The 25779-nt window shown below is 36.5% G+C and overlaps 2 protein-coding genes and 2 pseudogenes across 3 annotated transcripts; 1 reads left to right on the forward strand and 3 right to left on the reverse strand.

Moving 5' to 3' along the window:
- Positions 1-287: 287 nt before the first annotated feature.
- Positions 288-1853, reverse strand: LOC111810815 (uncharacterized). The gene is made up of 2 exons (XM_023697619.2): positions 1537-1853; positions 288-1214 (listed from the first exon to the last, which is right to left on the reverse strand). The coding sequence occupies exon 2, from the start codon at positions 1187-1189 to the stop codon at positions 515-517; it is 675 nt and encodes a 224-aa protein (XP_023553387.2). The 5' UTR covers positions 1190-1214; positions 1537-1853; the 3' UTR covers positions 288-514.
- A 699-nt stretch (positions 1854-2552) lies between these two features.
- Positions 2553-13401, reverse strand: LOC111810839 (gamma-tubulin complex component 2-like; annotated as a pseudogene). Its single transcript, XR_015411706.1, has 17 exons — positions 13030-13401; positions 12703-12752; positions 12540-12588; positions 12326-12460; positions 11951-12082; positions 8853-8936; positions 8679-8777; positions 7527-7618; positions 6132-6548; positions 5788-5871; positions 5615-5689; positions 5398-5529; positions 4552-4677; positions 4362-4469; positions 4206-4268; positions 4033-4107; positions 2553-2926 (listed from the first exon to the last, which is right to left on the reverse strand). The product of XR_015411706.1 is annotated as a gamma-tubulin complex component 2-like (transcript).
- Positions 13402-13703: 302 nt separating this feature from the next.
- On the forward strand, positions 13704-16803 carry LOC111810468 (subtilisin-like protease SBT5.4; annotated as a pseudogene).
- A 1566-nt stretch (positions 16804-18369) lies between these two features.
- Positions 18370-22366, reverse strand: LOC111810469 (subtilisin-like protease SBT5.4). Its single transcript, XM_087117314.1, has 11 exons — positions 22283-22366; positions 22087-22196; positions 21900-21997; positions 21536-21700; positions 21339-21441; positions 20261-20801; positions 19969-20066; positions 19559-19792; positions 19351-19465; positions 19030-19243; positions 18370-18917 (listed from the first exon to the last, which is right to left on the reverse strand). The coding sequence occupies exons 1-11, from the start codon at positions 22364-22366 to the stop codon at positions 18370-18372; spliced, it is 2310 nt and encodes a 769-aa protein (XP_086973440.1).
- Positions 22367-25779: the final 3413 nt, after the last annotated feature.

Consider the following 25779-nt stretch of genomic DNA (forward strand, 5'->3'; position numbering starts at 1 on the left):
ATGCGATTACCTTACTAACTCCAATAATAAGGTGACTTATTAATATTTCTTAAAATACTTGAGCCAATTGTTATCTTTATATTTCCACGTGCTACCTTTAGCGCCCCTGCACGAATGACGTTGAATGCTGGAACGACCATTGAAGTCATACCCTTATATTTTCTAGATAAGGGTAAATCGCTCTTATAGCATGCATTAATTTTCATTTAGTAGTTGATAGTATATTTATTTCATTTTTCATGTTCGCTTTATTTCAAATTTCTGCAACATTCTCACGAAGCTTTCAAAATCAATCAACACATCGACTACATACAAAAACCTACAAGACAAAACAAACCCAGAAAAAGGCCAATCACCTGATGCCCATTGTTGTGAACATAGGCTACTTAATGAGACAAAACTTCAATGTGCAATCTTTTCGACAAAGATACACTCTGTTCCTCAAACAACTAGTGTATGCAAAATTCATTAATCAAGACAAACTCAGCAAGAATCTCATTATGATCATGAAAGATCAAAACCTTTCTGCTAATCTGGCTGTAACCGCCCTTAGTTTTGAATAAACTTTACCTGCAGGGGACCCTAAAATCAGGCTGCAAAGAGAATCCCTTGCAATCTTGATATTTGCAAAGGATCCTAATATGTGAATCTTGGTGTCTGCAATAACAATCCTCGTCTTCGTGGCGTTTTCAATCGCGAATTTGGTCTTACCAGCTTTACCAGACAATCTGCCTATGGCACGCGACAAGTGCTCGCCTCGTAGCGTTTTAACATCCTTAATCTCAAAAGATTCAACATAGAGTTCATCCACCCTTAGGAGAGCAATGGCATCGATCACATCGAATCCAAGCATGAAAGCATGAGCAAAATCTGCACACTTCTGCAAGTTACTGATGTCAGGTGTGTCTGCTCTGGTTTTCAACTCGACTTTACGCGCCTTGAGATTCATTCGGATGTCGATTTTCATCTGCTCATAAATTGGGGTGTATATCTCCATCCATGCTTTCTTGAGAGGCGTATAGCGATGCGGAGGAACAGAGACCTTTCGGAACTGAATTCGTCCATCATTCATCTCATGAGGCTTTAGGGGATCAAACTGTGGTTTCGGTGGCAATGTGCTAACCACATTCTTTGTTTCGGTTGAGACCGTTTCCACTTCCATAGAAGTGGAGGCTTCGGTCGACTGCATTATCGAATTGTACTGAGTTTCCACTCTGAAAACCACACCCAAAAACTACAATTAAACAACAAAATATACATACGATGAAGTTCAGCACAATTTTAGGCGTAAATAATCTGAAGAAACTTCAGTGGCGCACTCCTGAGAACGTCAAAAAATTCTCAGGTAAACGATGGATTGGTTCTAGAATACTGCAATCCAATGTAAGTAACATTGATCCAGAACAGTACCGGATTCTAAAATACTATAATCCAATTTCAAATCTGGAAAAACTCAAAACCGATGATCAAAGCTTGCAGAGGTTCATCCATCTGTACGCAATAAGAAACTGAAAGAAAGAAAAATAAAGAGAATACCTGAGATCAAGAGAGGGTGTAACGTCCGTGAAGAAGGGTGCTGCGGCGGCGGCGTCGGCGGCCGCGGAGGCTGTGGGATAATGCAAACTGAACTGCTAAGAAAAAGAGGAGAAGACGAGGTTGTGGAGACGGAAGGTGGAAGAATAAGGCGGCCTAGGGTTTAACAATTTCATATTTTTTCTTTGAAAACAAAATAAAATGGGATTGGGCCTTTGGGCTGAATGGGTTGAAGAATGGGCCTTTGGGCTGAATGGGTTGAAGAATGGGCCTTTGGGCTGAATGGGTTGAAGAATGGGCCTTGATCATTTATGAAAATGATTTTTTAAAGAAATTTGGGCCTTTGGGCTGGATTGGTTGAAGATGGGCCTTCATTATTTATAAAAATGATTTTTTTAAAGAAATTTTAAAAATACAAAAATTTTCAAATATCTCAAATACGTGGCTTTTCTTTTTAAAATATGTAAAAATAAAATTTTATTTTCACTCATCTAAATTTTAGTATATAATAATTGTCAATTAAAAATAAATAACAATTCTATGGTTAATATTATTAAATTAAAATACGACCCAAATTTTGCTAATAATTTTTTTTTTAATGTCAAAAAGAAAAAAATAAAAAGGGTGGAGTGTTGATGTGTACTTCGCTTGAACACTCACCATAGTAAACAAGACGAAGATTCATGATGAAAACATGTAGCAAGTAATGATCATTGAAAAAAATCTTGAGATCAATGATTTCAAAGTTTGACTACATTGTATGTTCGGTCGAATAGTCATCTAAGAAGAATTTGTCAACATCAGAAGAAAATTATTCAAGAGAGGGACACGAGAGTACCATTCTAGAGGGAAGATTACGTGAGTAGGGGAGAATTTTGTTAACTTTCTAACAACTCACAAGTAAAAATAAAGCACGTAAAAAACCCGACTCCTAAAAAGCGTAAGACGATACAGACAGACAAACTGAGCCATTATGCTTTCTAGACCTCTATGAAATCAATTCTGTAAAGTTGCAGCAGTTAGGGAAGAAATTTAGAACCTATTTGTTATTTCCATGCCAAGAATCCACTGAGCAAGGTGAGTTAAATATGGCTCAGCCTGGGAGCTTTTACTCAGAAGGGGTCCCAAACTCTGAAGCTCAACATGTGCAACACGAACGTGAGTACAAGAAATTTTGAGTTGAGTTATGAATGTAAATAGCTGCTCGTTACGAACTTACAGGATAGACTCGGTGACTGTCGAGTTGGAGGCGCTTAGTATCGCTCCCTTGGGAGTTCTTCCATTCCGTTGCTTGGATGTTTCGGAACGGGTCAAGCTATTCGACGATTCCGCTGACGTTGCACTGTGTAGCTGCTGCATACTGCAGGCATAGTAATTTCAACCTCTCCACTTTCTGCACATAGAGAAAATATTAGTAGAAGAAGATCCCAACAACAAATGAACAGAATAAACAATTTGTGATTTATAATTTAAGACCAAAGACAATTGCCTCTATTCGTTCTTGGACTTAAAAAGACAGACAACCGGAGTCTCTGGCCCATATTTACTGCTAATAACCTCTTTCTGCAATGCTCGGATTCTTGGGAGGGAGTCTGTAACGACCCAGATTCACCACTAGCAGATATTGTCCTCTTTGAGTTTTTCCTTTTGGGCTTCCCCTCAAGGCTTTAAAACGCGTCTGCTAGGAGAAGGTTTACACACTCTTATAAATGGTGATTTGTTCTCCTCCCCAACCAATGTGAGACATCACAATCCACCCCCCTTCGGGGCCCAGCGTCCTTTACTGCCACACTGCCTCGTGTCTACCCCTTTCAGGGAACAGCGAGAAGGCTGGCACATCGTCCGATGTCTGGCTCTGATACCATTTGTAACGACCCAGATCCACCGTTAGCAGATATTGTCCTCTTTGGGTTTTCCCTTTCGGGCTTCCCTTCAAGACTTTAAAACACGTTTGCTAGTGGAAGGTTTCCACACCCTTATAAATGGTGATTTATTCTCCTCCCCAACCAATGTGGGACATCACATAGTCCCACATTGACTAATTAAGGGGAAGATCATGAGTTTATAAGTAAGGAATAGAATCTCCATTGGTACGAAGCCTTTTGGGGAAACAAAAAAACAAAGCTACGAGAGCTTATGCTCAAAGTGGACAATATCATATACCGTTGCAGAGGATCGTGGTTTCGAATAGAAACAACCTCAACAACCATTACTGGAGGGAGTTTTTTCGCTCTAAGGGAGCCAATGTATAGCCCTCCGAGGAAAGGGAGGAGAACTTACAATTCACAAGGAGGCTACCTTTTTCAAATGAAAATTCCTAACAGATTTCTCCAAGATCATGATACACTTAAGTACAAAGGGGAGGATGTGAATGAAGTCACTTGCTGCATATCACCTAGACCCAGGGGGGTGTTCATGTCTACGGTTTTTAAAAGAGTGATCACGTAGTTATCACCAATCTACTTACATTGAAGGGAAAAACATATTTCATTAACTGACCTTAAGCAACTGTGGCAACAAAAGCAAACATTCTCGGAGACATTTGTCAAGGAAGAAATCATGATGTTGGATAACCTGATCAAAGGAGCTTATCAAATATACTTACAATAGCCACATGCTCCAACATGATAAAAGACTTATCCCTCCAACATAAGCTATAGAAGGGAATGTACCTCATCAATGCTCTTTGCAGTCTGAATCCGGTTGTGCATTACATGCCAATTGGGTTCAAGAACCTAAAACCAAAAAACTCGTGATGATAGGTTATGGGAACTAAGGTTACGGTCAGGGAAAAACAGAATGGCTACAAACATATAGATAAAACTTACCTCAAATGTCAAGTAGTGTAGAAGGGTATTAATAAATTTAAGCATTGAACGACAGAGTAACGATGATCTTGAGATGGATGTACCACTGATATTAAGGGAACGAACACCCTGCCAAAGACCATTATTTATGTGTGAAAAATGTATAAGCTAAATGAGAATCTAACCAGGAAAAGAGAAAACCAAGCCCTACTTGGTGTACTTGCCATGCCCAACAAAGCTGACGCTCCACATGCTTGCAGTGGAAAAGAAAGCGGAAAATCAGCTGGTACTTTGATAGAGATTTCCATGATATAACTATAGACAATGGCCATCTGACCTGAAATTTAGCCCCCATTAAATAGTCAAGATAAATACAGACAAAAATACATAGATCAAATGAAAATGGTTCATGCCAAATATTAGTTTAAGAATGCCTAGTGGTTCAGAATCAAGAATCTAGTTACATATTTCTAATTATACAATAAGTTTTATATATTATAATTTTGTATGCGCTATGTCACGGTCATGCTTGTCCAAGGCGTGTTGCCTATGGCCACATGTCGGATGTACCGGTCATGCTTGTTCAAGATGTGTTGTCCATGACCGCATGTCCGTTCCAAACCCCTTTTTCTTGCTTCCATGTTAGATAGACCTTTACTATTATTATTGTGTCAATACGGGGGTCTATGACCAGTCACTAAAATCATGTCTACACCCGCCATGGCTAAAATGCCTCAAGGTATACTATAGGGGGATGTGACTAGTTATCAATTCTTCCTACCCAAGTTATATGCTATCAAAGCCGTTGGTGCCTACTCGCTTTTATTTTATAACATTGCTTTCTTTAAATTGTTTCAACTTTTTTGAGATAAACTGTATCACTTTAGAAAACTAATGCTCAACCTAGTTTGATAAAGAAAGCTGATCCGAAACTTCAATCCAGATATTATCCAAAGGGACTGGCCCTTGGCTAAGGCCACAGGCCTTAGCTTGAAGCAACACTGAAGGAAAAACATGGGCAAAAATAACATTTCAAAGGGCCACTTGATAAAATTACCTTAGAACTTAAAGAAAATGTCTCAAGGCCAGTAATACCCATGGGTTCTTCCTCATCGTTGATGCCTGGAAGAGTCCTACTATCAACTAGATCCTTAAGTGCACGCAAGCTTTTAGGCAACGACATTCTTTCCTGAAAATATGTTTAGAAATGAAGAAATCATGCAGTTTTTTGGTATTTTCTGCATCATACAAAGAATAAACTGCAATCAGCTTACCACACAACACGTTAAGTCCTCATGACAAGGATCTGCTGCAGCTGCTGTGGAGCGTAAGGCAACATCCAGCAGAGACTAGATACGCATTAAGGCATATCATTTGATATTGATGCACAAACATTATTCATTAGGTAATAATCGGTAAAAGTTAGCTCGAGAGGTTAGGATCAAACCTGCAACTTCTCTACAGAAATATCATCAAGCTTTTTTGAAAGTTCGTCTCGAGCAATGTCCATAAAATGAACCAAGAAATCACCCTGCAATCATGTAATATGAATTTCTAACAAAAAATAAATAAGAAAAAACCACTAATGGGAAAGCTTAGATACAGGTCCATCAGGAGATCCCTGTGATAGAAGGATATTTCTTATGGATTTATAAGCATACAATACTTCAAAGCATTCAATACTACTATCTATAAGGAATAACATAACAAAAATGGAATAAAATCTAAAGCACATATCAGTTCCTAGGTTCCTAGTGTACAGCGTAAGTTTACAAATCAAAGATCATATACCTGATCAAGCAGAAGGTAATGCTTAATTGACCTCAGCTTGCCCACCAGGTCATACTACAGGGAAATACCAAATCTTCAGAAAAAGCGAATTCTCGTACGCTTACGTGTTGGGTAAGTGGAGTGTGGTTCATAATAATTTGTGGGAATAAAAAACCATGTTGCGATAGAAATTGGAGAATTAAGGATGGTAAGTACACTGACCAAAATAATGGCGTGCTTCTAAATCTAAGGAGATTCAGCAAGGACCTTGGGCAAAAGTTCTTAATAAAAAAGCAACTGATATTTCCCCCTACCCCTTCAGAAAGCAATGCCATAAAAATAGCAGGAGAACTTTCAACTTTGGATGCTAATAGGTTGGCGCCTTGTTGGATGCATACTACGCAGTAATTTATGAAACATCCCAACTTTTTTCTCAATCTATACAAAATGCATACTAATGATTTATCATTTATTTAATCATAAACACAGCATAAAAATGATTTATCAGCATAAACTTATTACTAAATTAAGACTTCCAAATCAAGATTATGCACAGTATATATAGAAGCATACTAGGAGTAATGCACAAGGAAATCAAATATATTTATTCACGAGTCCCTACAGTGTCATCTCCAATTTTTTTCAAAATATTCAACCATGCAGCTCTGACCTCAGTAAAATGCAAGAACCTAATCATAATATTTGAAAGCACTTAACTTCTTGAACAGATATATTTGAAGCTACAAAGAAAATTGAAGTGGCTTATAATTTGGTTCCGGTTGGCGAGTTGGATGTGTTTGTCTATTGCCAAGCTCCAGTTGGTGGGTTGGATGTGTTTTTCTACTGCCACTTGCCTTTTGTACTTCCATATTTCAGTAAACTTCATTTCATTTAAATAGACAGGCATTCAAATAGCATAGGAGACAAAATTAAGAATAGGTGGGCATATGTAGGAACGTATATATTTTTATAGCCAACAAGACATCATTAGAACAATGAAATATCCCATAGTTAAGAAGAGAAGTCAACTCTACAGCTAGAGGTTATAAAAAGGCCCTCCTATTAGCCAAAAAATTATAAATATATGTACATATAATACACACACACACACAATATATGATACTTGCCAAAATATACGGAAAATGCTATTCGAGTTTTGAATATTTTAACAGATCCTTTTAAAAATATATATAGAGTGCCGTGGAAAACAAAGCAAATCACTAGAAGAAAATATACTTTTTTATGGAAGATATATATCAATATTCATGTAACCACACTTTCCATTCCTATCTTTACAGGAGAGACTTCTATTCCAATGAAAACAAGAAATCCTTTATGTATGTCTTCCTATCAAATGAAAATAATAATAAGAAATGCATAGAAAAATGCAAAGACCTCACTGCTGCCAGAACCAACCTTTCTAATATACCAAGGTAAGCATTGCTTGCACACTGTGTCATCTTTTCCAGAAAAGACCTCACTGCATTATCACCAGCCATAGCCTTGGCCTAAACAATAAAAGTAAAGACTTAGCATCATTAAAGATGATATACTCATGATGTTCTAAGACTCTATTTCCTGAATGTTCCAATGCATGTCTCAAGAAGACGTTCATTTGTCTAATTCCTAAAAAATCCAAGGCTTCCAATATGAGTGAATTGTCATTCACTAGGTCAAGATCATAAATAAAAATCTTGGTTAAGTTTCAGCAAATGGAATAAGAAAATGTCCTTAATAAATGTTAAACAAACTATTGATTCTATTATATTGATGGTAAAGCTTCAAGATTACAGCTTGGGTTATCAAAATCGATTATTTGAACTAGAAAAAAAGCTCATGATCTCATGTATGTGACTCCTTGCAAGCTGCAATAGAAGAAAAAAATCTTTTCTAACTAGTGGTTGGATTGGATTTGCGAACCATGGGGCAGGTTGAATGGTCAGGAACGGAGCAGAACAATCTCGTGCTCATGTGGTTGGGATCAATAATCATCAAGCTCTGACTTGGATGACTGACGTATAACCAGGGTGATGAACAGCAGCGACAGCAGAAGGCTGCTGGCAGCTTGGGTTAGAATTAGGTTAGAGGCATTTTTAGGATTTTATTTTCGTATGATACCATGCTAAATATCAAGATAAAGTAGGAATTTAATAGAATTATTCTTTTTCATTCACAATGATTACAAGGGCCTATCTCCTAATAGATAAAAAGAAAAGAATCTTACACATAATCACACTCTTAGTACAGCAAATAATAAATATAACAAAGTTGATATTGAAGCATAAAACAACAGTTTTGAATTCTGATCATATATTCCCTTTTTAGATCCTTTTTCATTATATATAATACATGTCTTCAAGGAAGAAAAATGAGGGAAAAGGAAAAGTGAAAGGGCAGGCAGTAAAAGAACAAGTGCCCAACAACCTACATCTAATCACAGAATACAGTATCTCAAATATCAATTTCCAAGGGTTTTACTAGAAACAAGGCAAGCCCCTCAAAGATACAAAACTTGCTGAGAAAATCTGATGATCACAAAATACATTCACTATAAATACAAGTTTATACCTGGCTCTGCGAGAGGTTAAGAACTGCAGAACCTGCAATATCACTAGCCGAGACCTTCCGTGTCACAGCAGATAATGCTTGCATGGAACCCATCATAGGCTGCAATGTGTCATAGCATAAAACGTGAGGTCGTATGCTTGAAATGAATTTGTAGAAATTAAGATAAGCTCAAACCTGACAGTAAAACCACAATCCTTGGATGGAAAGTCTACCAAGTCGAAACTGGTGCTCAAGCTGGGCTACCATTGCTTGATAATCCTATGGAATAACAGCAGAACTAAATTAGAACATTCAGTGTTCAATTCAAAATTCTTAACCTAACACATTATTATCAGACTCTAAACATAATCCTATAGGACAGTGTTCGATCTACTCCGATGTGTATTGAATCTCCTCTCTTGAGCAATAATTCTGTTGTTATAAGCTGTTACTGTTACTTGTAACTTTTCAAACGATAATGATAAGTATGTTTCTTGTTGACGAACATGTTAATCATAAGACAAAATTAGGTCCATTTTTCGTAATCATACACCGTAATCTTTTTTACGGAATAAGAGTACAAATTTGTTTGTAAAATCCAATTTGATCCTCAAGAGCTCAGACACTAAATATTATGTCAAAAAGTAAATTATCATAGAGGAACATACACAGGAATGGCTTAATGAGGATACAGTAGACACTTGTATGACACGCAATTCCTTGTTGATCATTCAATTAGCAAGTCAGCATAATTATCACCATGACAATGCCTAACCTAGTCCAAAACTGTGGTTTAGAAGAAACATATGCACTTTTTTTACAATTACCATGAAGAGAATGTGTTAGAGACACTTATAAATTAATCATTTATCCAGCATCTGATTTAAAGACTTTCTTAGAAGTTAGAACCTTCAGTTCAGACATTACCTTCCTCTAGTAACCAAAACTGAAAGAGGTTGTTAAGGGGGCTTACTAAGTCTGATGAGTTCGAGCTTGAAGCAGTGGCTGGACCTACACTAAAGACTGTGTGTAGAGAGGATTGTTGTGATGTATTACCGAGGTAATGCATGGTGCATGCATAAAAAAAATTCTCTTAACCTGTCTTTGCTTGGTGATTCAGAAGGGGTGGACTACGAGTAACATATTGACCTGAATCTTAACAGGACTGATTTCTGGATAGAGCTGGGGTTGTGCTCAGATTGATGGAGTCTATAGGGAGACTTCAAGGTCATGTAGATGGCCCTCTGAGAAGTCTAATGGGGGCCATTTTACCAGAAACACGTTAATAAATGCATAAATGACCTGCTATTGACCTCTTAGACCTAGTCTGGCTTTAGATATCCCATTTAAACCTTCACCAATAGACTTTTGGTTTCAAAAGGTGGATTTCTTCATTCAGAACTCAAGGGTCTTCAAGAAAGTTGGAAGCACCTTAGATCATCCTCCTATTCTTTTAGCCAAGGATGCCTTTCCTGGGTCATAGCTCCTTTGAAGTTCTGATACGAATCTTTGCAATATAAACTAGGATTGAGAACAGCTTACAAAGATAGCCAATTCAAGTTGGCTGTCTCTCTCCCAAAGTTCTAGAATAACCAATGGCTCCTCACCTACAAACATTTCCCTAACTTATTTACAATAATCGACTGACAGTTAACATAAACACAAGACAAGAGTTCCAAACAAGAAGCATAAGCAAATAACTACTTACGAACTACACCCTACTTTCAGACCCTATGTTTCTTCCTCCATTTTCACACACGCCTTATTAACTGGATGTCTAACAAGTTAAAAGCTTTTAGCTCCAACATTAAGTCTTCCTCTAGATTCCAGGAATGAAGGGTCTCCAGGAATGTTATAAGAACCCTTGTAACAGTCCAGTGCCTCTCATCATCCGGTGACTGACTTTGATACCATTTGTGACTGACTTTGATACCATTTGTAACAGCTCAAGCCTATCACTAGCAGATATTGTTCTCTTTGGGCTTTCCCTTCCAGGCGTCCACTAGAGAGAGGTTTCCACACCCTTATAAGGAATGCTTCGTTCCTCTCTCCAACTAATAGAGGATTTCACAACCCTAAATTATTTTCCTACTCTCTTAGTGAAGGATGTCTTCCTACAAGGTCCTATCACCTTTTAAGTTTGAAAATTGTTGGCTCCACCAAAAGCACTTTCATATGCAACAAGCAAAGCCCATCATATCATGAAGTTAAGCAGAAGGAGATTTCCATTCCAACATTCGAAGTATCAAGATTCATGAGAAGGAAAGTTGAAGAAAATAACATTATGACAACATGAAGACACCAACCCAAAAAGCTTCATTTAAGGATAATTAGTGCCAGGGTTTAAAACCCTGAAGTAGTGTTTTCCATGTAGTTCTCATGCAATCTTCTTTTCTACTTCATGTGTAAATGTATTTAATAGTTATTAGGCTTAAGAGTGGAGCCAAGTGTTAATTAGCCCATTTGAGAAGCTTTCAACTCGTAACTAAACACTATTTTAATTAGAGTAGCTTAGGGTTTTATTTAGTTGCTATTAGTTTCTTTAGTTGACCAATCATATGAGGCTAAGCCTTCATTTGTAAATTTGAGGAGTTGGACATTATGGTGAAATGAAAACGGAAAGGGTTCCTCTCTTTGCTCCAAACCGAGAACACGTTGCATCCTAGCTTAGGTTGCACGTTCCTTAGAAAACATTCAACCTTGATTGGTCATCAAACATGTACCACCAAGGTTAGTCCATTCTTCTTCTCCTTGAGTGATTATTTGTGTGTGTGTACTAGGTAGTACCGTGTGTGTTTTGGAGATGCTTATTCTTACAAGGGCTGCTTCCGCCACCTGAGGTAGGGTTGAGTACATCATACTTAATGCCTTCTTTGAAAGATCCAGTGTGATAGAAGTGAAGGATGGCAAGGTTTAACACTACACATGTTACCTATCTTTTAAATTGGAGCCCTTTTTCTTATTTTCTTCTGCTTTTCTGCTCTTGGTAGTCCTTTTGACTCCTTTGGACTAGGCTTTCCTTTTTTGTATTGCTCTTGTACATTCTCTCATTCGCTCTTAATGAAAGTCATTTTTCCCATCCAAAAAAGGAAAACAAGAAAGGAATTGTGTGATTCTCATGTATTGTTTCCACTAATTATTTCCCGTTACTTTGTACGGATTGTTATGTTTTTTTCATTGTAAGAATGTGCTGACAGAATGGAAAGAATACAAAGACATTTGTCCAATTTTACTCAGAAGAATACAATTTCTACATCAGGGCTAAAAAATAAAAACAAAAACAAAGCAGTTACCAGAAGGAGAGCTCTAAGTGCCGCAGCAAAGGCATGATTAACCAAGCCCTTTTTGAACTGAGATCTTGATTCAACAAACTGATTAATGAACAGAAAGCTCTCACACAGAGGAAATATTCTTTTTGCCAATTCCTGCAATAGTAGCCTTAATTAGCACAAGAAGAGTTTAGTGCAAACATCATAATCTGATAAAATGTTAGTAATCCACTGTACACAATTAATTGATGTCTTATTCAGCTAAAAATAAGATTAGCAAGATAGTTAGAGACCTGAGAACAAATTTTTATTCATTAACATATTAATTACACCTTCAAATGGTAAATAAATAACTAAAAATCAACAGTTGTAGCAACTTCAGGCCTCCAAAATTTCTACCTGAAGAGCCAAATCCATAGATGCATCAACCTGGAAAGAAAATTCATTCTCTTTCCCATGAACTCTTTTAATTGAAATATAGCGTCCCTCAATTCCAAGCAGGGCAGAGAGGAGATCATCAATTACAATAAGTTCCTACATATAGAAGCGTGGCGACCAAATTTGTAAGAGAACAAGTAATTCAGGAACAACAAATTGACGAACTATATCATACCTGAATTGCAGCATCATAACAACCTATGGCCTTTTCCAGCCCCCCATTGCTGAGATATTCGAATTTTAAAGTGTACCATAAGTATTGTTTCATGTAGGAATGATACTCGGACTCAAGGAGTAACTAGATAACCTAATACTGCAATTATTAAGATTGTTCTTACCTGAAGGAATCCAACTTTAATTCAGAAAAACGAGAAGTAGTTTTTGCTTCCTGGGGTATAAATTTGAACTATAAAATAGAGCAAACGAAGAATTAAAACTATAATGATCATAACTCATAACAGAACAGGGAATTCAGGAACAATTAAAATGATGCCAGAACTGGTAATTGATCGAATTCGATTGCAGAAGCTCCATTTAAGCCTCTATAACTCGGAAGATAACGTAATGGTATAGCATAGACGCTATTGATGTTTAGAAAAATACATTTCTGTTCGATTCGGAAGATAATAAACGTGAATAAAAGAGAAGGGAGGAGAAATAGAAACCTGGTGGAAACGCCCAGTGAGAAAGGGCCTCTCGAGGTTCCAACGGGGTGTTGATGCTGGATTTTCCATAGTTTCTCAACTGCAATCCAGTGAATTCTGAGAAGGATGCAGGGCGATGGTGGCTCCTGAAGTGACTTAAAATGGCGTTTTCCAATGAACATTCCAAGAACCCATTTCAAAAAAATTGGCAACGAAGGCCCTCCCTTCACCCGAAACACGCAAGTTTCAAATTCTCAATGCTGCAGCTCCAACATCAGATGATCAGAGTGAAACAAAGAGGGAAAGAAGGAATGAGCTCTTTTTTTTTTTTTTTTTTTTTTTTTTTTTTTTTTTTTTTTTTTTTTTTTTTTTTTTTATGATTAACAGGAAGATAGTCTCCATAGACGGGTAGGGTACTTTATGATTGTCGGTATATTCTATTAACAGGAAGATAGGACGGGTACCAGGATATGAAGTCTCATAGCCAATTCGCTCGCAAAATGTTAGCGCTTGTTGGGTAACCATCATGACGTGCATTCTCGCCTGAACTGAATCCTGTTAAACGAACAGGACTCTCCACAATGGTATGATATTGTCCACTGTGCTCTCACGGCTTTGATTTGGGCTTCCCGTCTCCTTCCAATGGAGTTAATATTCCTCACTTATAAACTCATGATCATTCCCTAAATTAGCCGATGTGGGACTTCCGGGGTGGTGCAGCTTGTGGTGGTGGCATAGATTGTGAAGGTTGAGCCAAGTTTCCATCTCCCAATATGAATCGGAACGGTCTGATCTCTCGCTCTTTTTTTCTTTTCAATTTTGTGCTCATATCAAAATTAACTTAACAAAATCACATTTTTTTATTTCGAAAAGTTAAATTTGATACCATTTCGTCTATCCCGTAATTAATTAACCGAAAGTTAAAACACGAACCTTTCTTGGATCTTACCCTTCTAGGGTTGGGTTCTTATTAGACAATTTTTATTTCCATACCATAATTTCTTCATCACACCATCAATTTCCACCATTTTGCCTCTCTATCTTCACTGTTCTTCATCACTTTCTATACATAAAAATAAAACTCTAAATATGAGTTGAAACACGCAGGATTTACAGCTTGTATCTTTCCGGTTAATTCATAAAGATCGGATACCCATATTCCCGGACCTAAAATATTAATCAACATTATAAAATGGCACCAAGGATGTGAGAGTATAACATGAGATAAAAACAAATGGAGGCTCTTAATCTTCCTCCATTGCTTCTCTCATTCTTTCTCGTTGCTCTGTTCCAGCCAAGAAGGTTAGTCAATCGTCACTTGTAAATGCTTTTTAATGTTTATATCAACTGGGTTTTAGACATTGAAACGTTTTGTTCATGTTGTGCAGTCTTATATTGTTTATTTGGGATCACATTCACAGGGCTTGAATCCTTCCGCGGTTGATCTCCAATTTGCAACACAAACCCACTACAATCTACTTGAATCTGTGCTCAGAAGGTGAAGCTATTAGTTTCAAATAATGAAGTTCAGATTTGTTGAACTCTCACTCTTCATTTACATTCTTATGTTTTTGTTTCCGAGTACAGCAATGAAGCAGCTAAGGAAGCAATCTTTTACTCATACAATAGACATATCAATGGCTTTGTAGCCATTCTTAATCGCAAAGTTGCAGAAGACGTAGCAAGTAAAATAATATTCATTTGTTCCTAATTTATGTAGTTTCATACTTCTATGGAAACATTCGAATTCTTACAGAAAGATTCCAAAAACAAAAACGACTTTTTTTAGCTTTCAAAAATTTTGTAGGTTGGAAGTATTTACGGCCTTAATTTTCAAAAGTCTTTTTTAATTTAATAATATAATGTTTTTTATCCTTTTTCTTTTTTCCAGAGCATCCTGACCCGTATATGAAAACAAAGGACTAAAACTGCACACAACACAATCATGGAACTTTCTTGGAGTTGAGAATGATGGTGAAATTCCTCCAGACTCACTTTGGAACCTTTCAAGATTTGGTGAATCTACAATCATTGGCAACCTTGACACAGGTCGGACTTGTTTCCATCGTATAAGTTCTTGGATATTAGGCAAATTTTGTAATAATTTGGGTACCTCTTCGTCTTGTAATTGGTATCAATATAGCTGTCTGGCCTGAATCAAAGAGCTTTAGTGATAAAGGATATGGACCTATCCCAACCAGATGGAAGGGAAGTTGCAAAGGCGGCTCAAAATTTCATTGCAACAGGTCCCTTACCTCAAATCCCTTAAAGTTACCCCACCTTTATTTAATTACTTTATGCTAAGAAACATGGACAATTTAATCCGACTAACGTGTAAAGCACGTATTTGACATTTTTGTTAGCATAATAGAAAAAACACGGGACACTAGTTGCATATCGAATTATAATGGGTAATAGGTTTGAAACATTCAATATTGTGTTTTTTGACATATTCAAATATTTAAAAATTAATTGATATATTAGATATAAATTAAAATTTATGTTTAATAGGAATGTGAATATTCAATTTATTTTCTGGTAGGCTTGTAAATTTTAAATAAACGTCAAATGGTTCATTGATCTATCAGACACAAAATTATAATTTCAAGATTTATTGGCTATCTTGTAAGTTTAAGGAACTTAATAAAAAAAGATAACAGTTGAGAGACGTATTAGACGTTTCTTTTAGTTCATATATATAAAAAATACAAACAAAAAAAAAGTTTAAGAACTAAACTTCTCGTTTAACCTATGTTTTTAGTGAAAGATGAATGAAACTTCTCGTTTATTCTCGAACTCTTTTAAACTTTATGGTCTAATAAACATATACTAAGAACTTAGGAATTAGGAATCTATTAAACATAAAACGTTAAAAATTTATTATACTTTAAAGTTGTAACTTATACGTCAAGTTTTTTTTGTGGTTGAATCAAAAGTCCAATAGCTTACATAACTCGCGTGAAGACTGAGTTGGGAATCAAACCAGCACCAATTATGGCTTCATTCTCGTCAAGAGGTCCTAACTCAATTGAGCCCTCAATACTCAAGGTTGGTTAAGATCTGTGTTGAGTAATTTTGTAGTATAAAGCTCAAGCGTCAACTAATAACAGTCACAAAATTTGAAGTATATCCTTTCTTTTTTTTTTCAATTTCTAGCCTGATATAACCGCATCGGGTGTGAATATACTAGCGGCTTTCTTTGACGAAGCATCACCAACTGATTCACCTTTTGATAAACGTCGGGTTCTATATAATGTATTATCGGGCACTTCCATGTCATGCCCCCATATTTCTGGTATCGTTAGCCTTCTCAAAACCCTTTATCCAAAATGGAGTTCAGCGGCTATTAGATATGCAATCATAACCACAGGTTCATTATTCAAAATTCTTCGATCATTTTACAAGTTTAAGGACTAGTTAAACTAATAATTTGTGAGAGTATTTTCAAACTATGATTAGTAAGATAATTATTTATGGGATTTTCTTTTTGTCTTAAATCTTGAAAGCTATTAGTTTTGTTTGACAGCTGAAACCGAAGCCAATGACTTAAATCCAATACTAAGCTCAAAAAAGGAGAAAGCAGACTCATTGGCATATGGTGCAGGCCATGTCCAACCAAACAAAGCAGCAAATCCGGGCCTTATTTATGACCTCTCCACCCAAGACTACTTGAACTTCCTATGTGCCCGTGGCTACAATAAAACACAAATGAAACTATTCTCCAATGACACTTCATTTGTTTGTTCAATGTGGGAAGTCCTGGCACGTATGTTGCTCAAGTCAAGGCACCACTAGGAATTTGGGTTTCAGTAGACCCAAGTACTTTGAAGTCACCAAAACTGATGAAGAGAAGGATTTCAAAGTTGTGCTGAGGAGGGTACCAAATAATCAAACTCAAGAGCATGTGTTTGGAAAACTTGTGTGGTCGGATGGGAAGCATCGCGTTAGCAGTCCAATTTTGGGTTTAGCTTGTTTTAACTCCATTGAAATTTTATTTTCCTGTTCACAATTCTTATGGATAATGGATTTTTCATTTTTTTTAATTTAAATTTATTCAAGTTTTTATGTTGAATGACCTAAAGAAGAGGAATGAAAAACGACTCGGCTTGGCTAAGCTCGGCTTGGCTCTGCATAGTTCTAAAAGGCTAAAACGACTTAGACAACTTGGTTTAGCAAATTGGACACCGACCCCTAAATTTTTAACCTCCCAGAACTGGTTTTGACCTTCATTTGAGGTAACAAAGGTCATTATAATACCTTATTTCACAAATTTAAATTTAATTATGTTACAATTGTGAAATAGTAACGAAAGGTGATGAACAACCTAATAGGAAACGAACTCCGACGACACTTGTAGAAGATTTTGAGTAAGTGGTCTTACTATAGGATAGACTAAGTAATTGCTTGATGTATGACGACACCTGCCTAGTCACACCGGCACGTGTTCTTTATGCTTTATGATTATGATGTATGATTTATGATGTATGATGACGTGTATGAGTTATATAATGATGGTTAATGATGTTCTATGATGATTATGATGTGTTATGATGACTTTATATGCTAATAACGATGCATGATGTTATTTTCTTAATATGATGTTATTTCCATGTTAAGTTAGGAAGCATGTTGTGAATGTCATACTGCATTTTGACGATAGTTATGCCTAGGACACAACCGTGATAAGATGAAAACTTAATGCACTTATATTACTCATGGTAATATAAGAATGACACTAGTAAGTCAATTGGTGATGTTTCTTCCGAGTAAGCTGCTAGTATATTCACATGTTGTTATATGAGGTCGGAAATTAGAAGGAAAAATGCAATATTAAATTTTTTTTGTGACAGTTGGTAGTTTACGTATTGAACTTTATACTGTAAAATTACTCAAGATAGTTCTTAACCAACCATGAGTATTGAGCGCTCAACTATGTTGGGACCTCTTGATGAGAATGAAGCCAGCATTGGTGCTAGTTTGACTCCGAACTCTGTCGTCATGTCATTCATGTAAGTCATTAAAATTTTGACTCGACCACAAATATGTCATACGAGTTACAACTTTTGTCGTTTAATAAAAAATTTAACTTAAAAAATGTGTATAATGGATCTAGTTTGTGAATAAACTTGGGAGTTGATGGAATAAGATGGAGCAATTACTAGGTAGAGTTGATATATTGGTAAACTGATTCACCATCGGTGTACTTTATATTCGAAGCAGAAAGTAAATGTGCATCAACCACAAGCCCATCCCCATCTTCCTCGTTATTAGAAAGAATCATCCCAACAGAACCTGTTTGAGCAGCCACATAACCGTGGTACACTCTTGCATGGTCCCCTCTAAGGCAAACTACAACTTCTCTCACGGCATCTGTAATGTCACAAAAATTGGACTGCTAACACGATGCTTCCCATCAGACCACACAAGTTTTCCAAACACATTCTCTTTAGTTTGATTATTTGGCACCCTCCTCAACACAACTTTGAAATCCTTCTCTTCATCGGTATTAGTGAATTTTAAAGTATTTGGATCTACAGAAACTGAAACTCCTGGCGGTGACTCGACTTGAGCAACATAGGTGCCTGGACTTCCCACATTCTTCACTCTTCTTTTGATATTCACTACATCAGATGTCAGATTATATATCGAGATTGAAGGATAGTTCAAGTCTATTACTTTGAATGACTTTGAATAGACAAATGAAGTATCATTGGAGAATAGTTTCATTTGTTCTTTGTCGTAGCCATGAGCACATAGGAAGTTCAAGTAGTCTTGGGTGGATAGGTCGTAAACAAGGCCAGGATCTGCTGCTTTGTTTGGTTGGACATGGCCTGCACCATATGCCAATGGGTTTGCTCTCTCCTTTTCTGAGCTTAGTATTGGATTTAAGTCATTAGCTTCGGTTTCAGCTACCAAACAAAATAATGCAAATACCATAAATAACATCTCTTATTAGTCATAAATTATTAGTTTAATTAGTATGTTAATTTTAAAATGATGGAAGAATTTTGAATAATGAACCTGTGGTCATGATTGCAGATCTAATAGCTGCTGGACTCCATTTTGGATAAAGGGTTTTGAGAAGGCCAACAATGCCAGCAATATGGGGACATGCCATGGAAGTGCCAGATAATACATTAAAAAGAACCCGACGTTTATCATAAGGTAAACCAGTTACTGAATTTTCCTCAGAGAAAGCCGCTAATATATTGACACCTGGTGCTGTTATATCAGGCTAAAAATTTAAAAGAAAAATAAAATACTTCAAATTTTGTGACCGTTAGCCATTGACATATTGAACTTTATAATATGAAATTACTGAACACACATATCTTAACCAACCTTGAGTATTGAGGGCTCAACTGGGTTGGGTCCTCTCGATGAGAATGAAGCCATAATTGGTGCAGGTTTGGTTCCCAACTCAGTCTTCACGGGAGTGATGTAAGCTATTGGATTTCTGATTCAACCACAAAAACGTGACATATAAGTTAGTTTATATTTAATAGATCATAAAGTTTAAAAGAGTTTGTAAATAAGATGGAGTAATTACTTATTGAACGGAATGTATTGGTCAACTAATTCACCATCAGTATAAGCAGGAAGTAAGTGTGCATCAGCCATAAGTCCTTCCCCACTTCCCTTGTTATTAACAAGAATCATTCCAACCGCACCTGCTTCAGCGGCCACATAACCTTTCTCCAATCTTATATCGTCCCAATTAAGGCAAACTACAATTTTCCCTTTTACCTTTTCAGGATCAAGAGACCCTTTTAGACAAAGTGCGCTACAAGATCACGATAAATTTTAATTAATATCATGTGTTATCGTTAATTTGTTCTTATTATTATGGTAAAAATATGCGGACTAAATTATCAAAATACTCTCAAATTTAAAACATATCTCAATTATGTATCAAAAAATTAGAGATCTTGTGCATAATTTAAATTAAAATATACTCACGCGTCGATATCGTGGCTATTGTTGAATTTTGCATCTAAAGCACGAATTATCGGATAAAACTTCTCAGCTGGCATTGTCTTACTAGAAAGACTTATACCCTGGTAGTGACAATGAAACGTAGTATAGAGCCATAAACTCAATCGATATGAATATAGAGACACGTATATGATACAATTTTATATGCCTAATGTAATTTACTATGTTTGAAAATGGTTCGATACTTACCTAAATATTTGTATTAATAGTGTCAAGAACATAAAAATATAGTACTAACTAGTGTCAGATAGTGTACCTTGAAGTGCCTCTTGTCTCCCAATGTCACATTAGTGGTAAAAAGTCTATCAATTGTGCTAGCTCCTACAGTTATTATCCATGGTGCAACATTTTCGACACTTCCTTCAAATGGTCCTGAATTCCCAGCAGAACAAACAACAGTGATGCCGTTTTTCACTGCATGGAAGGACCCTATAGCTATTAGATTGTCAGAAAATTCTTCGGTATTTCCACCGAGTGAAATCGACAGAACGTCAACTCCATCACTAATGGCAGCTTCAATGCCAGCTAGAATATCGGCCATAAAACACCCACCACTCCTCGTTGAAGGCCAACATACTCTATAGGCAGCAACAAGGGCTTTAGGGGAACCCCCTTTTGCAGTGCCATTACCGTTCCCAAAAAAGCTTACTCCTTCAACGAAATTTCCTCCCGCAGTGGATAAGGTGTGTGTTCCATGCCCATTATGGTCCCTTGCTGTTTCATAGCTTGAGTTGAGAGGTTTAGGTTCCACGACGGATATATATCCTTTGTTGAAATATCGTGCTCCAATCAGCTTCCTGCATTTAAAATCTTCAATTTTACATCTTCGTCACACGTATCAATACAAGCATTTGATACAATAACTAGCTAGAACACAAACATGACAAGGACAAATCTTTTTTGTTTGTAGTTTTTTTTTTTTTTTTTTTTTTTTTTGAAATATTTAATAAGTCTCTAAACTTTTAGCTTCCTATCAATTTTATTCCTAAACCTTAAAAAGTGTTAAGTTAAATGTTTGTGATAACTAATAATTTTTGAAATTTTAATTTTGTGTCTAATAAATAAATAATAATAATAATAATAAACCAAGAAAATGAATATGATGTAATTTTGCTCTAAAAAGTTGTGTATTTACGTGTCTATTCAGTATCGTTAACAATGAATCGATATGCATCTAACCAATGTTAGATTAATATTCACTTTAAGCAACTATTATCCCGTGTTTGTTTATTATGCTAATAAAAGTGTCTAATATGTGCTTAATATATTAATCAAATGAAAGTGTCCTGTGCTTTTAGCATAAAATAATTAAATAGAGGCGAGATGTTAGGGACCTGTTGCAACTAAAGTTGAAGCCACCTTCACAACTTCCCTTCCATCTGGTTGGGATAGGTCCATATCCTTCATCACTGAAGCTCTTTGATTCTGGCCAAACACCTGTATTGATCCCAATTACCATAAGAAGAGGTACTCAAATTAGTACAAAAGCTGCCGAATGTACATGAACTTATGAGAGGAAAACAAGTCCGACCTGTGTCAATGTTGCCAATGATTGTAGATTCACCAAAACTTGAAAGGTTCCAAAGTGAGTTTGAAGGAACTCCACCATCACTCTCAACTCCAAGAAAGTTCCATGATCGCGTTGTATGCAGTTTCAGTCCTTTGTTTTCATGTACTGATATCACATGAGGATGCTCTAAAAAAGAAAAGGACAAAAACACCATCATTATTAAATTAGAAAAACTAGACTGGCCCTTTGTGTGAAAATTCGAACATTTCCATAAAAATATGAAAGTCAATAAATTAGGAACAAAGGAGTATGATTTTACTAAGAAAGAAAATCATTATCAAATAAAATGATAACCATAACCATAAAAACGGATGAATCATTTTACTCGCTATATCTTTTGCAACTTTCTGATCAAGAACCGCTGCAAATCCATTGATATGTCTATTGTATGAGTAAAAGATTGCTTTCTTAGCTGCTTCATTGCTGTACTTGGAAACATAAACATAAGAGTGTAAATAAAGAGTGAGAGTTCAACAAATCTACATGACATGATTTGAAACTAAAAGCTTCACCTTCCTAACATAGATCCAAGTAGACTGTAGTGGGTTTGTGTTGCAAGTTGGAGATCAAGAGCAGAAGGATTCAACCCATGTGAATGTGATCCCAAGTAAACAATATAAGACTACACAACATAAACAAAACGTTTCAATGTCTAAAACCCAGTTGATATAAACATTAAAAAGGATTTATAAGCGATGATTGAGTAACCTTCTTGGCTGCAATGGTGGATGTTTGCAAAAGAGCAAAAAGAAAGAATGAGAGAAGTAATGGAGGAAGATTGAAGGCCTCCATTTCTATATGTTTTATTAGAATGGTATACTCTCTATTACTCCGTGGCTTTTATAATGATGAATAGTGTTTTATGTTTGGACTCAAATTTGGAGTTTCATTTTTATGTATAGAAAGTGACGATGAAATCTTCCATTTGAAGAGAACAGAGCAAAAATGGAAGAAATTGATGGTATTTTAAAGAAATTATTATGGCAAGGAAATGAAAATGATTTAGTAAAATATCCACACCAAAAAAGTAGAATCCAAGAAAGAATTATAGGGAATTAACATGATATGGTCGTTAGTGTTTTTTTATATATATATTTTACGTTGGCCTGTCCTAGTTTTTTACGAAATGTTGTATGGGAAATCTGTCGACGGTGGGAAACATCCGAACAAGAGATTAGGCCAACCAATTCATTCTGGGAGGTCAAAAGGATGATCGAAACTCTTCTCGACTTTCTATGAAGTACTCAGTTTCCCATACTTTCAATTTGTCTCGTGCAAGTATGATACTCCAGCCTAAAGGATGATCGAAACACATGCAACTCATGATTCTACCTATCATTCAAACCATCATATAGGTGACCTCCAGTCCAGACAAAATTGGACGTGTAGCTACACACAACTCACGTTCGAGCGGGGGTCTCTTGGCGGTTCCCACCTCTTGAACCCATCATAGTCGAGCTAGCTATCCATAGCGATGTTTCGAGGCATGATCATCATCATCATAGTGTACGCGTTCGTACTTATCATCATAAATGGGGAAGTATTCCGACTTATATGAACACACAAAATGCATGATGTCCCTATAATTTTCATCTTTAAATCATCTGTATGACACAACCCTATACACCGTTCAAACATTTCTCTAAGTAACATGCACCTTTACACTTTCATCATCACAAACATTAACTAGGGTTGTGTCTTTGAAAACTCATCATCATAATTTATTATGACATTTAATACATGCACATCATCTTAATATGAAACATCATCATATTAATTCATTTCATCATTATATGTCTCACATCATCTTGTTATCATGCATCATCATCATCATGTCAACATCATGACATCATCATAAAGTATAAATGACACGTGCAAGGGCCACTGGACATATGACATCATACATGAGACAAGTCTTCTGACCAAGCCGATAGTAAGATCACTTACTTGGTTGACCTTAGCCAAAGTTTTATCTAACTCGAAATTTGCTTACTTTCATCCTTCATATTCGTTCTCACTTATATCGAAGAAATCGAATTTCACACTTAATTTGTTTCTAAATTGTATTTTGTAGTAAAATTTAAAAATATTATTTCATGCTGCTTGGATCATACCATACAAATATCGTTTGTTATAATGTTATTTTCGTACAACAATTTAAAAGTAGTTTACCCTTCCACATTTTTCCTTTTCATTTTAAATTCAGTTCACACGTACTTGGCCAATGTATCATGCAATTTATATTCTTGATATTTAATTTCTAGTTTAATCCAAGTAATTGCAATCAAATTAGGAACAAAATCACGGTAAATATAAAGGAAGATCTAACCAACCTATTGTGACAATTTGTTCAATCCACGTCCCTCTCGAGAGAGATGGGAAAATAGATTATCATTGTTTTTAATTTTTTTTTTTTTATGGTTGTTGTGAATGTTTGATTAATCCACCACACCTAAATGAGGGTGAGAGTTCTCTTATTTATAATCATTTACAGGATACAGAAATATGGTAAATTACAAATAGTATGGAAATAGTAATAAAAGGAAAGAATAATAAATGAATGCAATATATTTGCCTTTAATAAGAGGGCAAATATGGTAACCCGTAATGTAAGGCAAATATCTAGATATTTGCCTTCTAATGAACGATCAACTATCCTTAACATCCCCCCGCAAGCTGAGCGTCGGATTTGAACGAACGTGAAGCTTGGATCTGAAAAATTCAAAGAGAGGTCGAGAAATACTCTTTGTGAAGATGTCAGCAACTTGGAGATGAGAGGGTACATATTGTGTGCGAAGTTTGCCAGCGATAACAAGTTCTCGAAGGAAATGATAATCTAGTTCAACATGTTTGGCCCACTTGTGAGAAACGGGATTAGAGCTAAAAAAAATAGCACTTTTGTTGTCACATAAGAGTAAGGGCTGTGAAATAGGGACCTTGAGGTCATGCAAAAGATGCGTAACCCAAAGAAGTTCAGCAGCGGTTGTGGCAAGAGCACGATACTCAGATTCACAGCTGGAGCGTGAGACAGTAGGTTGCTTTTTGGCACTCCAAGAAACCAAATTGTTACCAAGATAAATAGAATAGCCGGATGTAGAACGACGAGTATCAGGACAACCAGCCCAGTCAGCATCCGAATAAGCGACTAGCGTACTAGGAACAGTGGATGGACGAAAGGTAAGACCAAAGTGGAGTGTTCCTTTGACATAGCGAAGAATACGTTTGACAGCAAGAAAGTGATCTGCAGTAGGGGCATGCAAGAATTGACTGACAGAATTGACAGCATAGGCAATATCTGGACGCGTAATAGTCAAGTACTGAAGGGCGCCAACAAGAGATCTGTAGAGAGTAGGATCAGAAAAAGGAGAACCATCCGCAGTCAGGTGTTGAGAAACAACCATGGGAGTGTGAACTGGTTTGCTATCGAGCAACTGAGCACGAGTAAGAATATCTCGAGCATATTTTAACTGACTAATAAAGAGACCATCAGGAGTGGGTGAAGCTTCAAGACCAAGAAAGTAACTGAGAGAACCCAAATCTTTGGTAGCAAACTCAGAATGAAGCTTGCGAGTAAAGCTGTCAATAAGAGATGAGTTGTTGCCGGTAACAATAATGTCATCAACATAAAGAAGCAAATAGATAATGTTAGATTGCTGATGAAAGACAAAAAGGGACGTGTCAGCGCGACTGCAAGAAAATCCAAGTGTGAGAAGAAATGAGCTAAAACGCTGAAACCAAGCACGAGGAGCTTGCTTTAAACCATAGAGGGCTTTCTTTAATAGACAAACATGAGTGAGAAATCGAGGATCAATATACCCAGGAGGTTGTTCCATATGAACACGTTCAATAAGAGTTCCATTGAGAAAAGCATTCTTGACATCAAGTTGTCGAAGAGGCCATTTATTTGTGACTGCAATAGAAAGCACAACACGGACAGTGGTAGCTTTGACAACCGGACTGAAAGTGTCAGTGTAGTCAAGACCAGGAACCTGAGTATAACCTTTGGCAACAAGACGAGCCTTGAAACGCTCGATGGATCCATCAGGCAAATATTTAATACGAAACACCCATTTAGAGCCCACGATGTTGGTGTTGGCAGGGCGAGGAACCAAAGTCCAAGTATCATTTTGTTGTAATGCTCGAATTTCTTCATCCATGGCAGCCACCCAAGCAGGATTCTTAGCCGCAGATTTGAATCCTTTTGG

This window comes from Cucurbita pepo, chromosome 14, assembly GCF_057944985.1.
Source record: "Cucurbita pepo subsp. pepo isolate OVF chromosome 14, ASM5794498v1, whole genome shotgun sequence".
Classification (NCBI taxonomy): domain Eukaryota; kingdom Viridiplantae; phylum Streptophyta; class Magnoliopsida; order Cucurbitales; family Cucurbitaceae; genus Cucurbita; species Cucurbita pepo.